Source organism: Dermochelys coriacea, chromosome 8, assembly GCF_009764565.3.
Source record: "Dermochelys coriacea isolate rDerCor1 chromosome 8, rDerCor1.pri.v4, whole genome shotgun sequence".
Classification (NCBI taxonomy): Eukaryota; Metazoa; Chordata; order Testudines; family Dermochelyidae; genus Dermochelys; species Dermochelys coriacea.
The window spans coordinates 16,750,986-16,769,468 of NC_050075.1; the positions used below are offsets into that span (position 1 = coordinate 16,750,986).

At 42.3% G+C, this 18,483-nt stretch overlaps 1 protein-coding gene across 7 annotated transcripts in view; it reads left to right on the forward strand.

Moving 5' to 3' along the window:
- ARHGAP26 (Rho GTPase activating protein 26) overlaps positions 1-18,483 on the forward strand; it is a 315,168-nt gene that overhangs the window by 242,764 nt on the left and 53,921 nt on the right. For all 7 annotated transcript variants that reach the window (XM_043491279.1, XM_043491281.1, XM_043491282.1 and 4 more), the window contains 2 exons: positions 5,086-5,227; positions 13,526-13,679. In XM_043491279.1, coding sequence (XP_043347214.1) covers positions 5,086-5,227; positions 13,526-13,679 — 296 coding nt within the window. The remainder of the gene's footprint in view (positions 1-5,085; positions 5,228-13,525; positions 13,680-18,483) is intronic.

Sequence of the window (18,483 nt, forward strand, 5' to 3'; positions counted from 1 at the left end):
GCTCAAATAAATTCGTTAGTCTCTAAGGTGCCACAAGTACTCCTTTTCTTATTGTCCACCTCGCAGACCAAAAAGATCCAGATTGCTTCAGATCATAGAACAGGCGGAGGTCTTCAAGAGAGGCCCATTCTGTGATCTGTTCCCCGGCTGTGTCATTTGAGCAGTATTCCCAGTCTTTGTGATGGCTGTTAACGTCACCTATGTAGATGGCCGGACGAGGAAGGGAAGATAAGATGGGATCAGGCCACATGATGTTAGATGGCTTGTATGTTTACTATAATGATGTCCCTAATTCTAACCATGTTGATCTCTCTCCCACTGGTCGATGATTCTTCCAAAACTTCCACATCCTCTAATCCATTTTGCTTGTATGCTGCTAGCCCATGTTTTGGATAGTTGACAGCAGCAATTTCAGTATAGCCATAGATTTTATATCTGGCAGCTTTATCTTTTTCTTTCACGTGTGTTTCTTGGAGGGCCACAATGTCAATGTGATGGTCTTTGAGGGTCCTTGAGAGGTAATCTGCTTTTTCCCTGGACATCCTTTCTACGTTAAGTTGGTATATTTGGAGGACTGGCCCAACTGTTCTTTTTGGGTCCTGGAAAAGGCAGTTTGAGGAAGTATAATCATTGCTACGTTCACTGGGAAGTTGGTAAAATGACGTCCAGTGGCCAGTTGACAACACTGGTATGTTGGTGGATTTGCACAAAACACAGAGCTCAAAAAAACCCAGCATTTAACAGAAGCACCACATAAAGGTTGTCTTGCTCCTGCTGTGCTGAGTAAATTAAGTACACAGAACCACATGATCGAGCTGTGATCTTAACAGCAGCTCAACATGCTATTATCCTGCTGTTACCCAGGGCTGCAAATTGTCTCTAAAATGACTGTCTTAATCTGCTAAAATATGTGCTTTTGCAGGGCCAGGAACACTTTTAATTTTTGGAGTTGGTACACCAAGAAAAATACCGGGGGTGGGGGGGGGGAGAGAGAACGCTGTTAATAAAAAGGTTTGGTTTAATAAAAGAAGCTTATAAAATAGCAGAAAGACTACTGGGGAGGGTATTTTCTGAATCTTGTACGACTGAAGTCACCTCAGTGAATGGAGTGTAAACTACAAAACCAGATACCCTTCACTCTGTAAATAAGTATTTAGCAATCTGCAAAGGGTGGATTAGATGGAAAGGAAAAAATGATAAAGTTTCAGAGTAGCAGCCGTGTTAGTCTGTATTCGCAAAAAGAAAAGGAGTACTTGTGGCACCTTAGAGACTAACAAATTTATTAGAGCATAAGCTTTCGTGAGCTACATGCATCCGATGAAGTGAGCTGTAGCTCACGAAAGCTTATGCTCTAATAAATTTGTTAGTCTCTAAGGTGCCACAAGTACTCCTTTTCTTAATGATAAAGTTGATATAGCATCTGAAAACTTGTAGCCTCTTTTCTGCAAAGTGATCTCCAGTTCTGCAAAATTGCATCGCTGAATTTATGAGCACAAGACTTAGTGATTATCTAATATCACCCATTGTGCGAACATTAGGATCAATTAGAATTTTTAACTGCAAGGCAAAATTATGGAAGATTATCATGGATGAGATGCTACACTTATAGGTTTAATTAAATTGGTTTATAATGGGTTCCAGCAAAATTAAAACCACACTGTCTCTGTTGAGCCTTATTTGGTCAGAAGTTATATACATATTTGCTTTAAAGCATGTGACTGTTTTTTCTCTTTTTTTTTTGTCGGAAGTTAGTTTTCAACTCTCTGTGAGAAACAATAGCACACAATCCAATTAGTAAATACACAATACAATTAGTAAATGTAGTTTTCTTTCTTTTTTATCTGTTTGGAGTTTTTTTAGTACAACTCCCATGCAGAGTGTTGTATCAATGGGAGATCTAAATGCAAGAGCAAAAGAAAGGAAATTAAACATTTATTCTGATTAAGGAATTACTGTAGGGCAAGGCTAGTCATTAGCCCCACCATTTCAGGAGATAAAAATCCCTAATGGAGCAGAGTTGGGGACTAGCATCTTGTAACACATCTCTTGTCTCCTGGGTCAGGTGACCTAGAATACAATAAAGTGGGAGCTTTGGTGGATCCAAGTGTAAGTCTTTCTTTTTGGTAGGACAAGTTATACCAGTGTTGTTGTATTTTTTTCTCGTTGAATTGAATGGGAGGCTTTAAGAAACCTAGACTGAAAAGCAAATGTGTCTGAATCTTAGGTGGTCCACTCCCAGTACTTGGGTTCTGTACCAGATGAGTTAGTCGCAAGCAGAAAGGGATGTGTGTCAGATACCCAGGACAGCCACTGGTTGTTGGTCACTCCCAGGGAGAAAGAGTAGAACGTGAAATGGACCAAGCTACTTGTGAGAGCAGTTATGGCTCGGCACTTCTCCAGCGGATACACAAAGCAAAACGGTGTGAATTAATGCGTGAATTAGGTATGTAGCTCTTGAAAAGGAGCATTCAAAGAGGAACACACGTTCTGTCTTGCAGCCTGTCCAGCAACTTACTTACACTGACAGGCAGCTTTTTGTTTATCAGGGTCTTCATCACTGGCCCTGAATATGAAAAGAATTTTTGCAATGTGAGTAATCACCACTTCCTGTTCCTTTACACAGTATGTATCCTAAGGCAGTGGTTTTCAAACCTTTTCTTCTGGGGAGCCAGTTGAAGAAAATTGTTGATGCCCCTGACCCAACAGAGTTGGGGATGAGGGGTTTGGGGTGTGGGAGGGGGATCTGTGCTGGGGTAGCGGGTTAGGGTGTGAGAGGGGGTCAGGGTTCTGGGCTGGGGCTGAGGAGCTTGGGGGGCAGGAGGGGCTTTAGGTTTGGGGGAGGGCTCAGGGCTAGGGCAGGGGGTTGGGGTGCAGGAGGGGGTCAGGGCTCTGGGCTGGGGGTGCAGGTTCTGGGGTGGGTTTGGGGTGCGGGAGGGGGTTCCAGGTTTAGGGGGTCTCAGGGCTGGGGCAGGGGGTTGGGTGCGGGAAGGGGTCAGGGCTCTGTGATGGGGCTGCAGGCTCTGGGGTGGGGCTGGGGATGAGGGGTTTGGGGTGCGGGAGGGGGTTCCAGGTTTAGGGGGGCTCAGGGCTAGGACAGGGACTCCAGCGGCTCCCAGTCCCCCCGCCTAGAAGCTGAACCCGCTGCTGGCCGCTTCTGGGGCACAGCGTGGTGTCAGAAAAGGTAGGCACTAGTCCGATGGGACTTTTAACATCCCGGTCAGCGGTGCTGACCGGAGCAAGGCGACTCAGCGCCTTACATGCCACGACCCACGGTTTGAAAAACACTGGCCTTGTACAGCGGTTCTCAAACTTTAGCAACCCCAGGATCCCCATTTTGATTTAAATTTTTTCACGGACCCTCCCACTCAGCCCCAGGTCCCGATCCCACTCCACCCCTTTCCCCAAGGCCACACCTCTTCTCACCTCTGCCCTTCCTCTTCCACGCCTCTTTCTACCCCCTCCCTTGAGCATGCTCTCTCCCTGCTCCTCCCAGTTCTTCCTGCACCCCGCTGAACAGCTGTTCCCAGGTGTGCAGGAGACACTGGGAAGGAGGGAGGAGGAGGAGTTAATCAGCGAGGCCCGCGGACCACCAGAGTACCCTCGCAGACCCCAGTTTGAGAAACGCTGACCTAGTATATACAAGCTCTGCTTTAGCAGTATTTACAGATAGGACATTTGGTTGATGTGCTGTCAGTTGTGTGATGTAGAGGACTTGATTATCCACACAGGTCAGCTGCTGTTGGTTGGTTCCCCCTGGAAAAAGTTGCAGTAGAAAATGGAGATCAGCTCTTTTAAAGAGCCAAAAAAATGTGCCATCCTCAGAGTGAAGTGTACAACACTTCAGCAGGTCTAGTTGAATTATCAGGCCACCAGAATTTTCATGGACATAAAATGCAACAATCACCCTGGCACTTGTGTAGCCAAAGTATTAGTATTGGTCAAGACTTGCATTGACCAAGACAGATCTTCAGCGAGGCCTACTTACTCCTGGCTTCCAGTTAATTAGAGTAATTTAAATGCCACTTTTTAAAGGACCCTAAGCACTAACATTTACCACTGACCCTGCTTTTTGATACCTTCAGGAGAGATGTGACATTAAAATAGCTGATTAAGGATTTTGTGTTTTTGCATTTTTTTTTAAAAATTAGCATGGAGGGTTTTTTTGTCACAAAACAATAAAGCAATGAGTTTTTGGCAGCTATTCATACTACTTGGCAGCCAGGATGTTTTAGCTTTTATACAGGGGATTGGCTAAATCTGAAAGCACTATTATAGTTGTGTCCTGGCTGAGTGTCTTGCATTCCTGGAGGAGTGGGGAGTGAGGTGTTTTTGAAATAGCATTTTCTACAGCCCTAGTGTTGAGCAGCTTTGAAGAGTTGGGGCCCAAAGAGCTAGAGCAGAAAATGGCACTGAAGTGTGTGTTTAATGCATTCTTGCTAGGGGAGCCCTTGAAAGAGTAGCCTTGAGGGATCCCCCATGCTGTTTGAACCCTGGGTTAAAGAAAAGAAACTAATAGCTCCAAAAATGCTGCTGTTTCAGCTCATCCCGTTCAAAAATTCCATTCCCTTTAGGAAAAATGTGATAACTTAGTTTTCAGACAGCTGTGCATGGGAGTTACAAAGAAATTCACAAGCTGGTTGGCTTCACTAGACCCTGTGAACTGCCAGCCTATGGGGAACAGATGCATAGCATGTGGATTTAAATATATAGATATCTATTTAATTTTACTATCTGTATGTCAACTTTCACAGCTAGCTGCTAAGCGTAAGCCGGCCTTCTAAGTGGGAAGGGCATGAGGCTACGAGAATTACTCATGTTTTGCTAATTAGCAAAAAAAGCTTGGTGAGGAGTAGAGGAAAGTGGGTGGAATTGGGGTGGGGGTGGAATTTAACATGACACTGTCTGTGCCCTGAAAAGGTGACCTGTCAAACAGTTGATTTTCAGAGGCTGTTTCTTTCATTATTGTGATTCTGTGCTAATAACTGAGTTCCCCTCCATCCCCTGTTTCATAGCGACACTTGACCTTTCTTTTAAAAAAAACAAAAGAAAAACAAGCCCACCAAACCCCCATCCTTTTATTTATAGATATTTAACACTGTACCGGAGACACTACCACCAAACTCGCAGCTGCTGCTACTATCTCGTAAGAAGAGTACTGATTCCAAGCCTCCTTCCTGCAGCGAGAGACCATTAACACTCTTCCACACAGCACAGGCCAATGAAAACCGTAAGTATGTCAATCCTAGATGCAGTGAGTTGTGTTACAGTGCTGTACAATGTTGTGTTACAATGCTGTTATCTACTCAGAAGGTTTCTGATCACAACTGATGGGGCTCAGTTCTCACACCACAGGATGCGATGCTCGCTCATTAACTTCAATAGGAGTGATACATAGCCTATAGTATGAGGGGGCCCCAGGCATCTAAAACATCATATTAATAGAGAGAGCTAAAGCTTTTCTAACCCCCGAGCTCTTACCCCAAGGGCTTGAAATTAGGCTGCGTAAAAATAGTAGTGTAGAAAATTGATATCCCTTCCCCATCTCATTTAGTTTTACACTCTCATGTCTTCCATAACCCTCCATACTATTCTTTATTGGCTGCTTGGGATATATTAGTTAACTTGGAGCAGAACATCTGCAGCAAGGACAACCACCCAGTTCAGCCTTCAGAGAGATGCTTTTGGACATCAATAGATGTTTTCCCTTGAAAAGAAACAGAAATTTCAGCCATCAGGTTTTACATCCCTCCTAGGAATCCCACTTCAGTTTAAAAATCTCCTAGACCATCAATCCATTACTATCACTACTATTTAGTATTTGACTCTTTCGTCTAAAGATCTGAAAGTCCCTATCCACAAACCAAATGTCCTATGTAAGTTAGCCTAAGGGCTGTTCCGGTGGCACGAATGATCCCATAAGGACAGTTCTGTGATCACTGGGCAGCAGAACCCAAGATGTCCCAGATACACCAATCTCCTTACCTGACACGCCCGCATGTACCCAAGGTGGAAGAGAAAGAGTAGCATAATTATGTTGGCTTTACACTACATGAGTTTCCCTCTGTGCCAAGAGAGTCCTCAAATGTCACATTTGGGTACTTTTCTGGCTGTCTTGCCTTAGTAGTGGCCAAGGATCTGGCCCATAATCCTTAAAGGAACAGAGCTGCTTGGAGAATGTTTGTTTTATTGGGCATGAAGCTGCGTGTTGCTGGTTTCTAATGCATTAGCAGCCATGTTGCATTGCATTAGCAACCCTGGTTCTAAAGACCCAGTGAACAAAGTGAAGATGGGTTGAGGAACACATCACTCCCCCCCACACACACATTTTTTTAAGTGTCTGTTAAAAATGTTAGTCCTCTGTTCACAGAACAGGTTCAGCTCACCTAAAATGTCAGAGTTTTGACTAGGAAGGATCACCTCTGTATGGTGGTTCTACCTCCCCTTTGTGTGGTGGTTCTGCCTCCATGGCTCATTCAGACGGTGGCAATTCAATTCACACTTCCATCAGCACAGAATGCTGATAACATCTGTAGATTTTATTTTTAATATGGTCAACCATCTGTTGGAAAATGGGCTGAGAGCACTGAACAGCCTGTCGTTTTTAGTGTCCACACTTCAAAACAGATGGAAAAAGTGGAGATGGTTCAAAGAAGAACATCAAGAATGATTTGAATACTGAATTACATTGAGATACTTAAGGAACTCAATCTATTTAGCTCATCAAAAAGAAGATGAGATAAGGTGATCATGGTCTATAAGTAACATCTTTAATTGGAGAGGGCTCTTTAATCTAGAGATAAAGGCATAATAAGAGGTAATGGCTGGAAATTGAAGAGCTAAGCAACTTAAAAATGGAAATGAGATGCACACTTTTGACATTGAGGTCAGTTTAACCATTGGAAAAACTTAAAGGATGTAGTGAATTTAGGGTGACCAGATGTCCCAATTTTATAGGGACAGTCCCCATTTTTGGGTCTTTTTCTTATATAGGCTCCTATTACCCCCCTACCCCCGTCCTGATTTTTCACCTTTGCTCTCTGGTCACCCTAAGTGAATTTTCTGTCACACAAAACATTTAAAATCAAAATCAGATGTCTGTCTAAAATATATGCTCTAATTCAGCCACAAGCTCTTCTGCTTAATTCAGGAGTGACAGGATGAAGCTCTTTGGCCTGTGTTATGTAGATTAGATTAGTATAATGGTATCTTCTGGTTTTAAAATCTATGAATCTATGAACCTTTGCTTGCTACTGACCTTGGCTGCATTTGAACCAGATGTAGAGTACGTGGATTTAAAATAAGAGAAACCTGTTTTAGTATCACATTTCATTCCTTACCATTTCCCGCCACTTTATAGAGAATGTTCTAGCATATTGTTCTTTTACTTTGATATAATAAGGCACTTCTATCACCATTTGAATGCTGTTTGTGGATAACCTGTATCATAGTACCCTGCAGCCGAGTTCTCATCCAACAGTCATTGCACTGACTCCTCAAAAGCAAAAAGTTACTAGAAGCATGACCAGAAGAAGCTGGACATTTAAGAAAGACTCAATTGCATCCTTGTTTGCAATGCTTTTTTATCATAGATTGCAAGGGATTCTAGCTAAAGAAGTGTGAAATCAGACTTGGTGATGCATTATTTACAATTGGACAGAAAAGGCATGAAATGAGACTGGCCGAAGAGTTTAATCTGAAGTGTTTGTTTTGTTTTTTTTTTAAAATGAGGGAGACGATTGCAGAAAACACAAGATTCAAACCTCCCTTATGTGTGGGCTGCATTTCAATTTTCTTCCATTGCCAGGAGGATATTTTATGTAGGATCTTGAAAAGGAAACTTGTGTATTTGATTTATTAATGGAAGCTTTATTATCTGGGGGAGCTGAACAAAATCTTAGCTGTCTGTTCTGGGCTGTTCAAGGAGTGCTGCAGACAGAAGGAAAGTCTGCTCAACACAAGGGCATGTTATCATAACCTCTGGGCATGCCATGACTAAGCTACTGTACAGTTTATTATCCAGCAATCCAGAACTAGAACTTTTCCAGGTGTGACTCTCCAAGTGCCCTCTGAATCAGACAGGCACTTTATAAAGTGACTTTTCTGCTTTCTGTATAACAGAAATGAGTTTGTTCTACACTATTTATTGTTTCATTTTTGGAGATATCTGGCCAACTAAACTATCACAATGAAGAAACCTTAACTTACGCTGTTTAAGTGTTCAAAATAGAGTTTTGGCCTTTTTAAAAAGGGAAAAGAATTAAAAAACACCAAAAACAACTTCTCTCCCAACTTCCTCATGTGAAACATCCTCAGCTCCCCTGCCTGGGAATTATTTCAATTTAATACATGCTGGTAGTCCCCTTTAAAATTACCCAGGCAATTGACACAGTTTTGATAGGTTCAAGGGCCTTATTTTCACAGGTTAGCCTCGGGTAGAAAGTGCTTGAAAATAACAAGCTGCATGGTGGAGATTATGATCTACTAACTCAGAAATCTAGACTCCTCACTGCCTGCCATTGGTATCAGTTCAGTTAGGTCCAGGTACAGAATCTAATGAAATACAGGCCTTTCCAGAACTGCGCTTGGGGGAGATTATATTTTTAAAAAATAAAAATACCCTAGATAAAATAATACTGCAATCTGGTGTGACTTTGACCAGCCTGTTTTTAAATCTTTAAATATGACTAATTTTCTTCTTAATGTATCCCCTGTTCAATGCTCTCTTAATGCCACCGGAATGGAACAGTCATACCAATTTCTCACTTCTGTCTTCTCTTCTGTGGATGACCCCTTTCATTACAAAGAATTTCTCCTCTCTCCCCAGCAAGCCTGACTGAATTTCAGAAACCTGTTGCATCAGATCATTACGTTACCTCTGGTAGGGTATCTATGCTTTTGAGCTGAGGGTGTGATTCCCCGCTCGAGGAGACATATTCATGTGAGCTGTCATCAAGTTAGCATGCTAAAAATAGTGCAGTCACGGCAGCACAAGTGGCAGGAGGCTAACCACCCTGAGAGCATGTCCCTCGGAGATGTTAGGTAAGTACTCAGGACAGTTAGCCACTCCTGCTTCTGCAGCAATCTTCTATTTTTTTTGGTGCACTCACTCAATGAGAGTTAGCACAGGTGTGTCTACTCGAGCTGGAATCACACTCTCTGTTCAACATTTAGACATACCCTTAATGGGAACCAATGGTGCTGAAAATGAAGCTACGGTATAAGCTCCCACTGTACTCGTCACTGTGCAGTCTCTTGTCTCATCCATCCTCATTTCCTTCCTGCTATGCTGAGATCTCTCTGAGCTATACCAAAGTGATGCTTTAAGTTGCCTATAACTACTGACCAGTCTACTTCTCCATCCTCAAACACTTCTTTCTTACAATACACATAAGGATACTTACGTAATTGCATAAATGACAATAGATTTAGTCTCAATTTAGTATAGGTGAGAATAGAAAATGGCTCCTAGTTTCCAGAAGTGCAAAGAACAGGGGGGATGACAGGTGGATAGATGTACCGGAGGTTTCTCAAAATGATCACAGTGGTCCTATGCTCTAACCGTGTTGCCAGTGGCTTCTGCAAAAAAAAAGTTGGGTGTCAGGATCCCTGTGGCATTTGTCCTTGCCAATTTGTGTTAAATTGGTTAGTTACAGCAGCCTGGGAAGACAGTGTGGTTTAGTGTAAAGGTCACTGGTTTGGGAGTCAGGAAATGTGGGTTCTATTCCCAGTTCTGTCATAACCGGTTCTGTGAACTTGGGCAAGTCACATCACTTTGCTTTAATTGGTCTGTGATATCCAGGAGGTCAGGTGAGATGATCTGCTGGTGTCTTCTGGCCTTGGCATCTATGAACCTCTCTGTGCCTTTGTTAACTTTTTCAGCCTTTCTCTGTCCTGTTTATTTAGGCTGTGGACACTTCGAAAAACACTGTTTTTCCTGTGTGTTTGTGCTGTGATTAGCACAGGAGTCCGAATCTCAGCTGAGGCCTCTAGGCTCTACATTAATATAAGCCAATAATAATAATAACTAATGATACAGCAACATTGCAAAAAGTGGCTGTATTCCAGAAGTTGCTTTTCTGAGAGTCATAACATGCAACCCTCACATGGATAGGGCTAGTTTTCTAATAACTGTACCAGTTTTATGATGCTGTATTTACAAGACTGAAACCAGACACTGTTTTAAACCTACACAATAATCTTTAAAAAGAAAACATGAAGAGGTGCTGTTTGTCCTCCAGGCAAGGATTCCTCAGCCCTCTATAATGTTTGCTGTCAGCATGTATAGTGCGCCTATCAGAAGCATGAACATTAAAAATTTAAACACATACAGAAATAAATCCAAATTGACCATGTCACCAGTAAACTGAAAAACTTTCCATCCCACAAAAGATTAAGATTCTGCCCATTCAAGGAACGCTTGAGGAAACAATATGTGCTGTGCAGTGTGCTCTGCAAGTCAACAGATGGTTAGACCAAGGGGGTCTAAATATCAGCCTGAGCTTGTGAACCCAAGTTACAGTTCACAGGCTTACCCACTCAACTGAAAGGACATCTGTCACCACCTCCATCTCCAGTTGCTTCTTCGCCATCACCATATTCCTATCCAGATACAGTTTTAGTTCACTAACTTTCATCCCAAACCCAGACTTGTCCAGACACTGGGAATATACAGTGACTGCACTGTATAGATCTAATGAAGAATATTAGAACATTGTAGAGATATTTTAGGAACAGCCACAAAAAGCCCAGATTGGTGCACTCCACCCTGGTGCTACTTCTCCCTCTAATTTATCACACCGCCCCCTTCTTCTCTACACTGTCTGCATAATATTCCATTCATCTGTAAATTCCTACAGAGCATCCATCTACACTAGAAAAAATAGTATTTGTATTATAGTAACAGCAAGCGATGGTGCAGCTGCGGCTAGTGTTGACAGGGTGGATTTTATCACTCTGAAATCTGCCTATTGTGAGCACCCCCCACTGTTAACAGTGATGTTGGCATTACGTCCACCAGTGCAGCTGCACCATTGCTGGCCTGCTATCTGTTAAGTGTCAGATCCTTAGGGGTCTTGCATTAATGTCATACAGGCCGCATTCTCCTCTGTTATGCCAGTGTAAATCCAGAGTAGCTCCACTGAAGCCTGCAGGGTGCAATTCCTACTGAAAAACAAAGGCAATATGATTCAAGAATTGGAGACCAAAGGAAATGGAGATGTGAAAACACAGCAATGATTATACTTGAGATATTCTGTTGAAAGGTGCTGCATGTGCACATAGTGCTTTACCAAAGTACTATCCCCATTTTCTGGATGGGTAAACATGGACATGGAGAGGTTAAGTAAGGTCAAGGTCCTTGCCCAAGGTCCACATCACAAAATCAGAGCTCAGCATCATTTGCAGTCTTGGTTACAGGTCAGAATTGAAGTGCTTTCTCAGGGCTGTGTAGAAGATGCCTAACCACACAGTTTGCCCAGCATGGGCGTCTAGTCTCTTTCATGAGTATTAAATTCACTTGCAAAATATTGTTAAACACAAATTAATCTGAATTTTCTAAAAGTGCTTTCACACATCCAGAGAGAGAGGAATGCTGGATTCAAACAAATATAAACCTTGGAGAAATGTAGACCTTGATCTGGGTCCATCTCTTGTGTGCCCAGTTTGGTTGCAAGGCTACACATCTGGCTTTCCCCATACCCGGGCTGTCCTACTCTAGAACACCTTTGGCAATCCTGTGCTTTGAAAGGGTGTTCAGATTATTACAATAACCCCAACTCAGGTTTTTGTCTCTCTGGTGGTCCTAATGGTAATTAACTCAAACATGTCACTGCATCCAATTCCATTTATGTTAAATAAAATATACATTTATTTGCATAGGAGACCAGAATTGCAAAATAACAGGAAATAAACCCATCTGGTTGGACACAATGACAAATGTTCCAATCCAGTATTACAAAGTGTAAAAATATTACCTGGAGCATAGATGAACCAAGTGTGTGTGTGTCTGAGCTGACAAATTGATAGAAGCTGTTGATAGTCTTGAGTCATAGTTCTAGCATGTGTATCCCTGGTTTTCTTTTTGCCCTTGTCCGTGAACCCTCTGTTAATATAGTCTTTATGCTTTTGAAGTGGTGATGAAGAGGTTACTCAATGCCATGCTCTATTATAGTTGTGACAACATTGTTTCTAAGTTATTTCACAGTACTGCATAGGACTTCTTCCTGTTGTGTATCCAAGATTAACTTTTAATATTACAGAGGTGTTCCACTCATATTGTTTATGTTGGATTTCTGTTCTGTTCCTTGTTCTTCTGTGTACAAAAATATAGATGCACATTACAAGTTTTTCCCAAGAATCCAGCAGAGATGTCTGATTGGAAAAGTCTGGGAATAAGTGATTCATATAAATTCTCATTAGCTTTGTTGATAGCCTTTAGTACAATGCAAACGGAAAATCACTGCTTTGGAAAATTAACTGTTAAAGAGGTGTTCTCTGATTTTTAGTCCATCCAAGGGACACCACCTCTCTTCATGATTACATTGTCTTTCATGACAGCAAAAGCAGCCTGAGCTCTGGGACCCTCCCACCTCGCAGGGTCCTAGAGCCGGACGTTAGCCCGAGCCTGAATGTCTATACTGCAATTAAATAACCCCTTAGTGTGAGCCCGAATCAGCTGGAATGGGCCCAACCATGGGTTTTTCATTGCAGGGTAGATATGCCCTTAGAAACATTTAGGTGCTTCAAAAGGGATGCTAGTGATTCAGAGGCACTATTCCCTCTGAGTCAGGACAGAATCAGTGCCTCTGTGGTGTAGGATGGTGAGGTGAAAAGTATGGTGTAGTGTTAGAGATGCTCTTTCAGATGAGACATAAAATGGAGGTGCTGAACCATAGCACTAATTCCAAGAAAAGATGTTAATACAGCTGGATGGAAAATGGACAAAAAATGTCTTAACATTTTCTTTGTTTATGTCAACATCTCATTATTGACTGTGGAGCTACTTGGGAAATAGCTCTAATTGTTAATCTAGTACCATCTTAGGTAGTAGCATTTTCCCTAACTAAATTTCAGTTAGGTAATCTGTTCTTTACTTTCTATTCTGTACTGTTGCTTTGCAGTGTTTCACCCTAGACCATGGCTGAATTTCAGTGATGGGTAAATTGATCCCGTATATAATTTTGAATGTTTATTTAAAGTGTGCATAGGGCTTTGGAATTTTTGAGTGTAAGATGATATTAGTGGCCTGACATAAACAGTGAATGTTTTACTTACCAAAAATGTCCTTAATTAAAAGGTATTTGCATCATCAGAATAAGAGGAACTCATGTTTTATATAGTTTCAGCTTTAAAGAATAGTATAGGTGAAGAAACTTCTATATACTCGGTGTACTTCCCTGGGATCAACATAAAGACACAAGCTATTAATAGAAACTGTTCTACCTTGCAAGTCTGTTCTTTACTTTCTAACAACTTAACAGGTTTTACTTAATGATAGTAATGTATATTTGTTGTTGTTGTTCTTTAGAGGAGACAAGGAACAGTATCATCAACTCCAGCCTGGAATCTGTCATCTCTTCAAATGTCAACAGCTTCCTCCACTCCAACAGCACTCTCCGACCCAACCTGAACTCGAGTGATCCTGACCTAGAAGTAATTAAACCTAGTCGGCCAAACTCACTGTAAGTACAGTGATAATTAGTATGTCATAGGGTCTCTGTCCAGCCAACCTACATATCTTCAATCAGGGCACTGTCTTAGTCTGAGTCAAAGCCATCTGCTGAATATAATTTAACATTCTATTTTTTTAATGGGAGCATAGTTGTGTGCATTGCATATTTAACTATGCATTGCATTTTAATCCTTTAATTTTAGCATTAGTTACTGTTTTTTATACCTTTTGGCTACTTTGTGCTCTAATTATTTTGAATGTCTAGGGTATTTTGATCATTTTCAAATAGATCTTTACATTATTGCTTGCACTGTTGTGAAACATCTGGTGTTAAACTCTGGGAAGCATAGAGGAAAGTAAATAAAACAGTGGAGCACGGCACTAATGGAATTGTTTTCTTCCTACTTCGTTAATATCTAAGACTGCTGTCAGTACAGTTGGTCTCCAGCCAAATGTGTGCCCTTGCTTCTGATATTACTTCCCTTATCAGGAAAGTTTAAGGCAAAAAAATAGCAGCTTTAATGATGACTCCCAGGGGATGGCCGAGTTATTGTGAAGTCTCCTTAATCAGTCACAGCTGAGCTGTGGCATGTGCTGCTGAGGGGAATTTCCTTCCTTTTGAGGCTTTGCTGTGTCTGTCAATATTTTCTCACAGACCCTCCCCACCCCAGAGATATGAAGGTTTGAACAGATCCCCACCAGATACTGTGGAACTCTTACAAGCCTAAGTGAAGTTTAGATTCTCTCCCAGTTTTTTTGTGTTTCTCAATGTGCTTTTAGATACCACCTAATAAATCATGTCACGGACATCTCTTTAGAAAGACTAAGAAGAACGCCACACTAGGTAGGGTGCTGTGACAAGAATGGCATTGGCATCATGCTGTGACCTTCTAATGTCTAAGGAAGAGTCCCTCTTCCCTCACCCCGTCCACGCCTTCCTCACTGTACACTTCAAAGGGTGCAAATTTTCACTCTGCTCTAAAAGCTTTATGGTCCCTTGGCAGTGAAACATAGATTCATAGAAACGTAGGACTGGAAGGGACCTTGACAGGTCATCTAGTCCAGATGAAGCTTCCTACTTTAGCCGCTGTATCTGCTCTTGTGATTAACAACCTAGAATTTGGTAAATTGGGGAAATGAATGAGTATGTCAGCAGTGCAGAGCTATTACCTGTAGAGTTTTGAAAAACAAGGCTGTTGTCTGTACTGAGAGTAGTTTTTTTGAACTGGGTGGGAATGTCTCTATATTTGTGTTATCATACTGTGTAAAGATTTAGGCCCACATTTGTAGAATTTGGTATCGGCAAAAAATATGCCCATACTGCAATTCGTGTAATTCCCGGTGTAAATGAAGTGCACACACATTATCATGAACATGTTTTTGAAACTCCAGTTTCTGGTTTCTGTCAATAGGTTTTACCTCATTCTGTTGATTCTTGTTGTCATTAGAACATGGATATAATGAATGAGGGATTGGACTAATGAAATAAGGTTTTGAATACCTGGTGTTTTCACCTTGGGTAGGACTTTGTAAACCAATTTGGTCTACAGGAGCTTGAAGCGTTCCTAGTATAACTGATTGATTGTCTATTCTTGAAGTCTTTTCTACCCTACACAATTTGTGATCTGCAGGGTTTAAGGGGTGTACGCTAATGATTGGTTACTTTCACTACGCAAAGTTTTTCTCCAATACTTTATCCGTGAGACTTATAGACTATACACAAAAGACTATACACAAAACCCCAGCTTGGGTTGTAATTGCTGGTGAGTGGGGAATTTTGTTTCCCAGAGATTTTTCTTCCAAGAAATTCTTTGGTTTCTACCTGCTGAATGATGATTTCTGAATACTTTTTTGGAACCTCAGGAACCAAAGGCATCTGATGGAAGAGTTCTTTGGAAGGGGGATGGTACTCTCAAAAATAAAACCCCTCTACATCTCCCAAGGAGCTATAGTCTTAAGGAAGGGGCAACTGGCCATGACAGACTGCGACAATAGCACCTGGGTGAAAGCCTATGCTATTACTGGCTCCAGGAAGAGGGATGTGTTCTGCACGCATAGGACGGGTATTTTCCCAAATCCCACTTAGGCAAAGTGCAGTCTTGATGACCGCAACTTCCTGAAGTCCAAAACAGACCTCAGAGACACATTTCATGTCACCATATGGCAAATGTCAACACTGAACAGAACTGGGTGCAGAACAGCTCTTGTCAAAGAACTCACTCAGTATAGGATCATAATCACCAGCATCACCAAGGCATGTCTGCCACAGAGTGATCAAGTTACTGTGAAAGGAGCACCATCCAAACTAAAGGTGGGACACTCATTATTAGACAACTTCTAGCACAGACTTTAACCACCTGAAAACCCATTTCTCCATGCTTTTACTATGCTTGGCTCTTACATCATCATGAACATCTGTCTGTCATTGTGGCCTATGCACCTATGGAAGACCTGCAGAAAAAGATGCATTCTACCACCAACTAGCAGCAAAAATCCAATCAACTCTACCACAACACACTGCTACTGCTCGGAAATTTTAGTCCCGTGACTGGCTGCAATTGAATTGGGTATGAAACCGTGATAGGTCCTTTTGGTGCGGGTTCACCAAATGACACCGCCATCTGGCTTTTGACATGGTGCGTCACTGAGCTTTTGTCTGTTATGAGGTCCTGGTTTAGATTCCGTAACAATCGTCACTGGACCTGGATTTCAAATAATGGATGTGGTATGAAAGAAATTGACCATATCCTCATCAGAAATGGCTCCATAATGAAATCTCAATGGGTTTCATTTGGCAGTGCAGATACACCAGCAAACTGAGACCATAGACTAGATGTCACTCAATTCTTACTGCATCTTCCAACATCTCCAATACCTTGCAAGCCAGATGCCCATCAAAAGTATAATATCCAGCATCTATATGAGCATCCTGTTGACATTGTGATGTACACACAAGTTGTTGAGGATCACATGGAGATCTCCTGGAGTGGCATACATAATGCTATATCACGTGCTGCCGCTGAAACAATCCGCTTCAGACCATCACACAAGAAACCTTGGCTTTCTGAATAGGACTTTGATATATTTGTGAAAAATGTAGAAGCACACAAGTACAGAGATGTCCAAGAATGTAAACAGCTGAAAGGCATTTTCCGGGTCATGGCAAAACATGACCCTGAGATCTACACCAACTCCCTGGCCGACAAAGCCGAAGACAGCCTAAAATGCAACAATCTGCTGCCTGCCTACTGAGCCATCATACACCTGGCTGGCAATCATGAACAGATTTTTAACATCCCTATCATGAAACCAGATGGCTCTCCCTGTTCATCAACGAGTGATGTCCTGGACAGATGGGAAAACACATTATGAAGATGTGCTGAACCACACACTTGCCGACTACTGTCCAGAGCTATGTGACCTAGCAAACTGCACAGCTGCAGATGCAGGGACAAACACTGATCCTCATCAATTGAGGAAGTACAAAATCCCATCCAAAAATTATGGAATAGATGTGCTGCTGGACCTGATAGGATTCCACCCATGCGTGAGCGTCAGCCTGCATCAGCTGTTCTTAGAAGTGTGGGCACTGGGCAAAGTACTAGCAGAATGGAAAGATGGCATCACAGTGTCCCTGTACAAGGGCAAAGGATCTCACACTGAGTGTGGCAGCTACTAGCCAACCCCACTGTTATTTGTCCCTGGAAAGTTTTTTGCTCACGCTCTGGTTGGAAGGATGCAGCCGCTCCTTAAGACATAATTGTCACAGCTGTTAGGTTCTACTGTTGGGTGGTGGACAACAGATCCTGTCCTTACCCTTCAGCTTCTGCTGAGCAGCACCAAGAATTTAACTACCCACTTCATGTGGCGTATATTAACGTCGGAGTGTCTTTTGATTCAGTACTTGGTCTCTCACTGAAAGGAGTTGGCATTCCAGATATTCTGCTACATCTGGTGCACAATCTTCACACCGGTACCAGTGCAAGAGTGTGCATCAGTACATGGTTTTTGATGCGTTTCTACACATTAGGTGTGCAGCAGTGATTCATTCTCGCCTCAGCAGTATTCTGTCGAGCTATCGATCAGATATTAGGACGTGCCCTCCAAATGTCACACTTAAGGTTGGTCAAGAAGTGTTCACCAACCAAGATTATGCCAAGACTACACTGCTTGCTTGTGGAGAAGTCCGATAATTTCAGCCCCGCCCTTCAAGATATCCAAGATGCCACTCGCACTATGGGGTTGAACACCTCATGGCAGAAGACCAAGGTCTGTCACCTCAGAGCTGGGCCACCAGAACTCCAGTGCTGGGGTGGGGTCTGGTTGTCAAGTACTGTGACATTTCACACAAAGAGTGTGGAGTGTGTTGATGAATTAATCTACTTAGGTTGCAAGCAGAGTTCACACAGTCACAGCAAACTTTAGCTACTAGGTCTCACTGCCTCCTACATGAAGTCCAAGTCTTGCTTATGGATGCAGAAACGTCTTTGCACTAACACAGAGTTTGGGATCTATCAGATCTGGATACTACTTATATTGCTATATGGATAAGAAACCTGGGCCCTCTTACAGGCAGGCTTGGAGCAGCTAGAGGCATTCCATTTATGCTGTCAGCACCAAATCCTGAGTATAATGTGGTTTGACTTTGTGCAAAACAAAATCTTCCAGAGATCTGGCCTTCCTTTAATTGTTCATAATATTCAAAAGTGGTATTGCATACTCTTTGGCCATGTCACCGGGATAGAAAGAAACTGGCATGTCATGCTCCAAACTGTCCCTTGATGCATGAAGAGGTGCATACCCTAACCCTATCT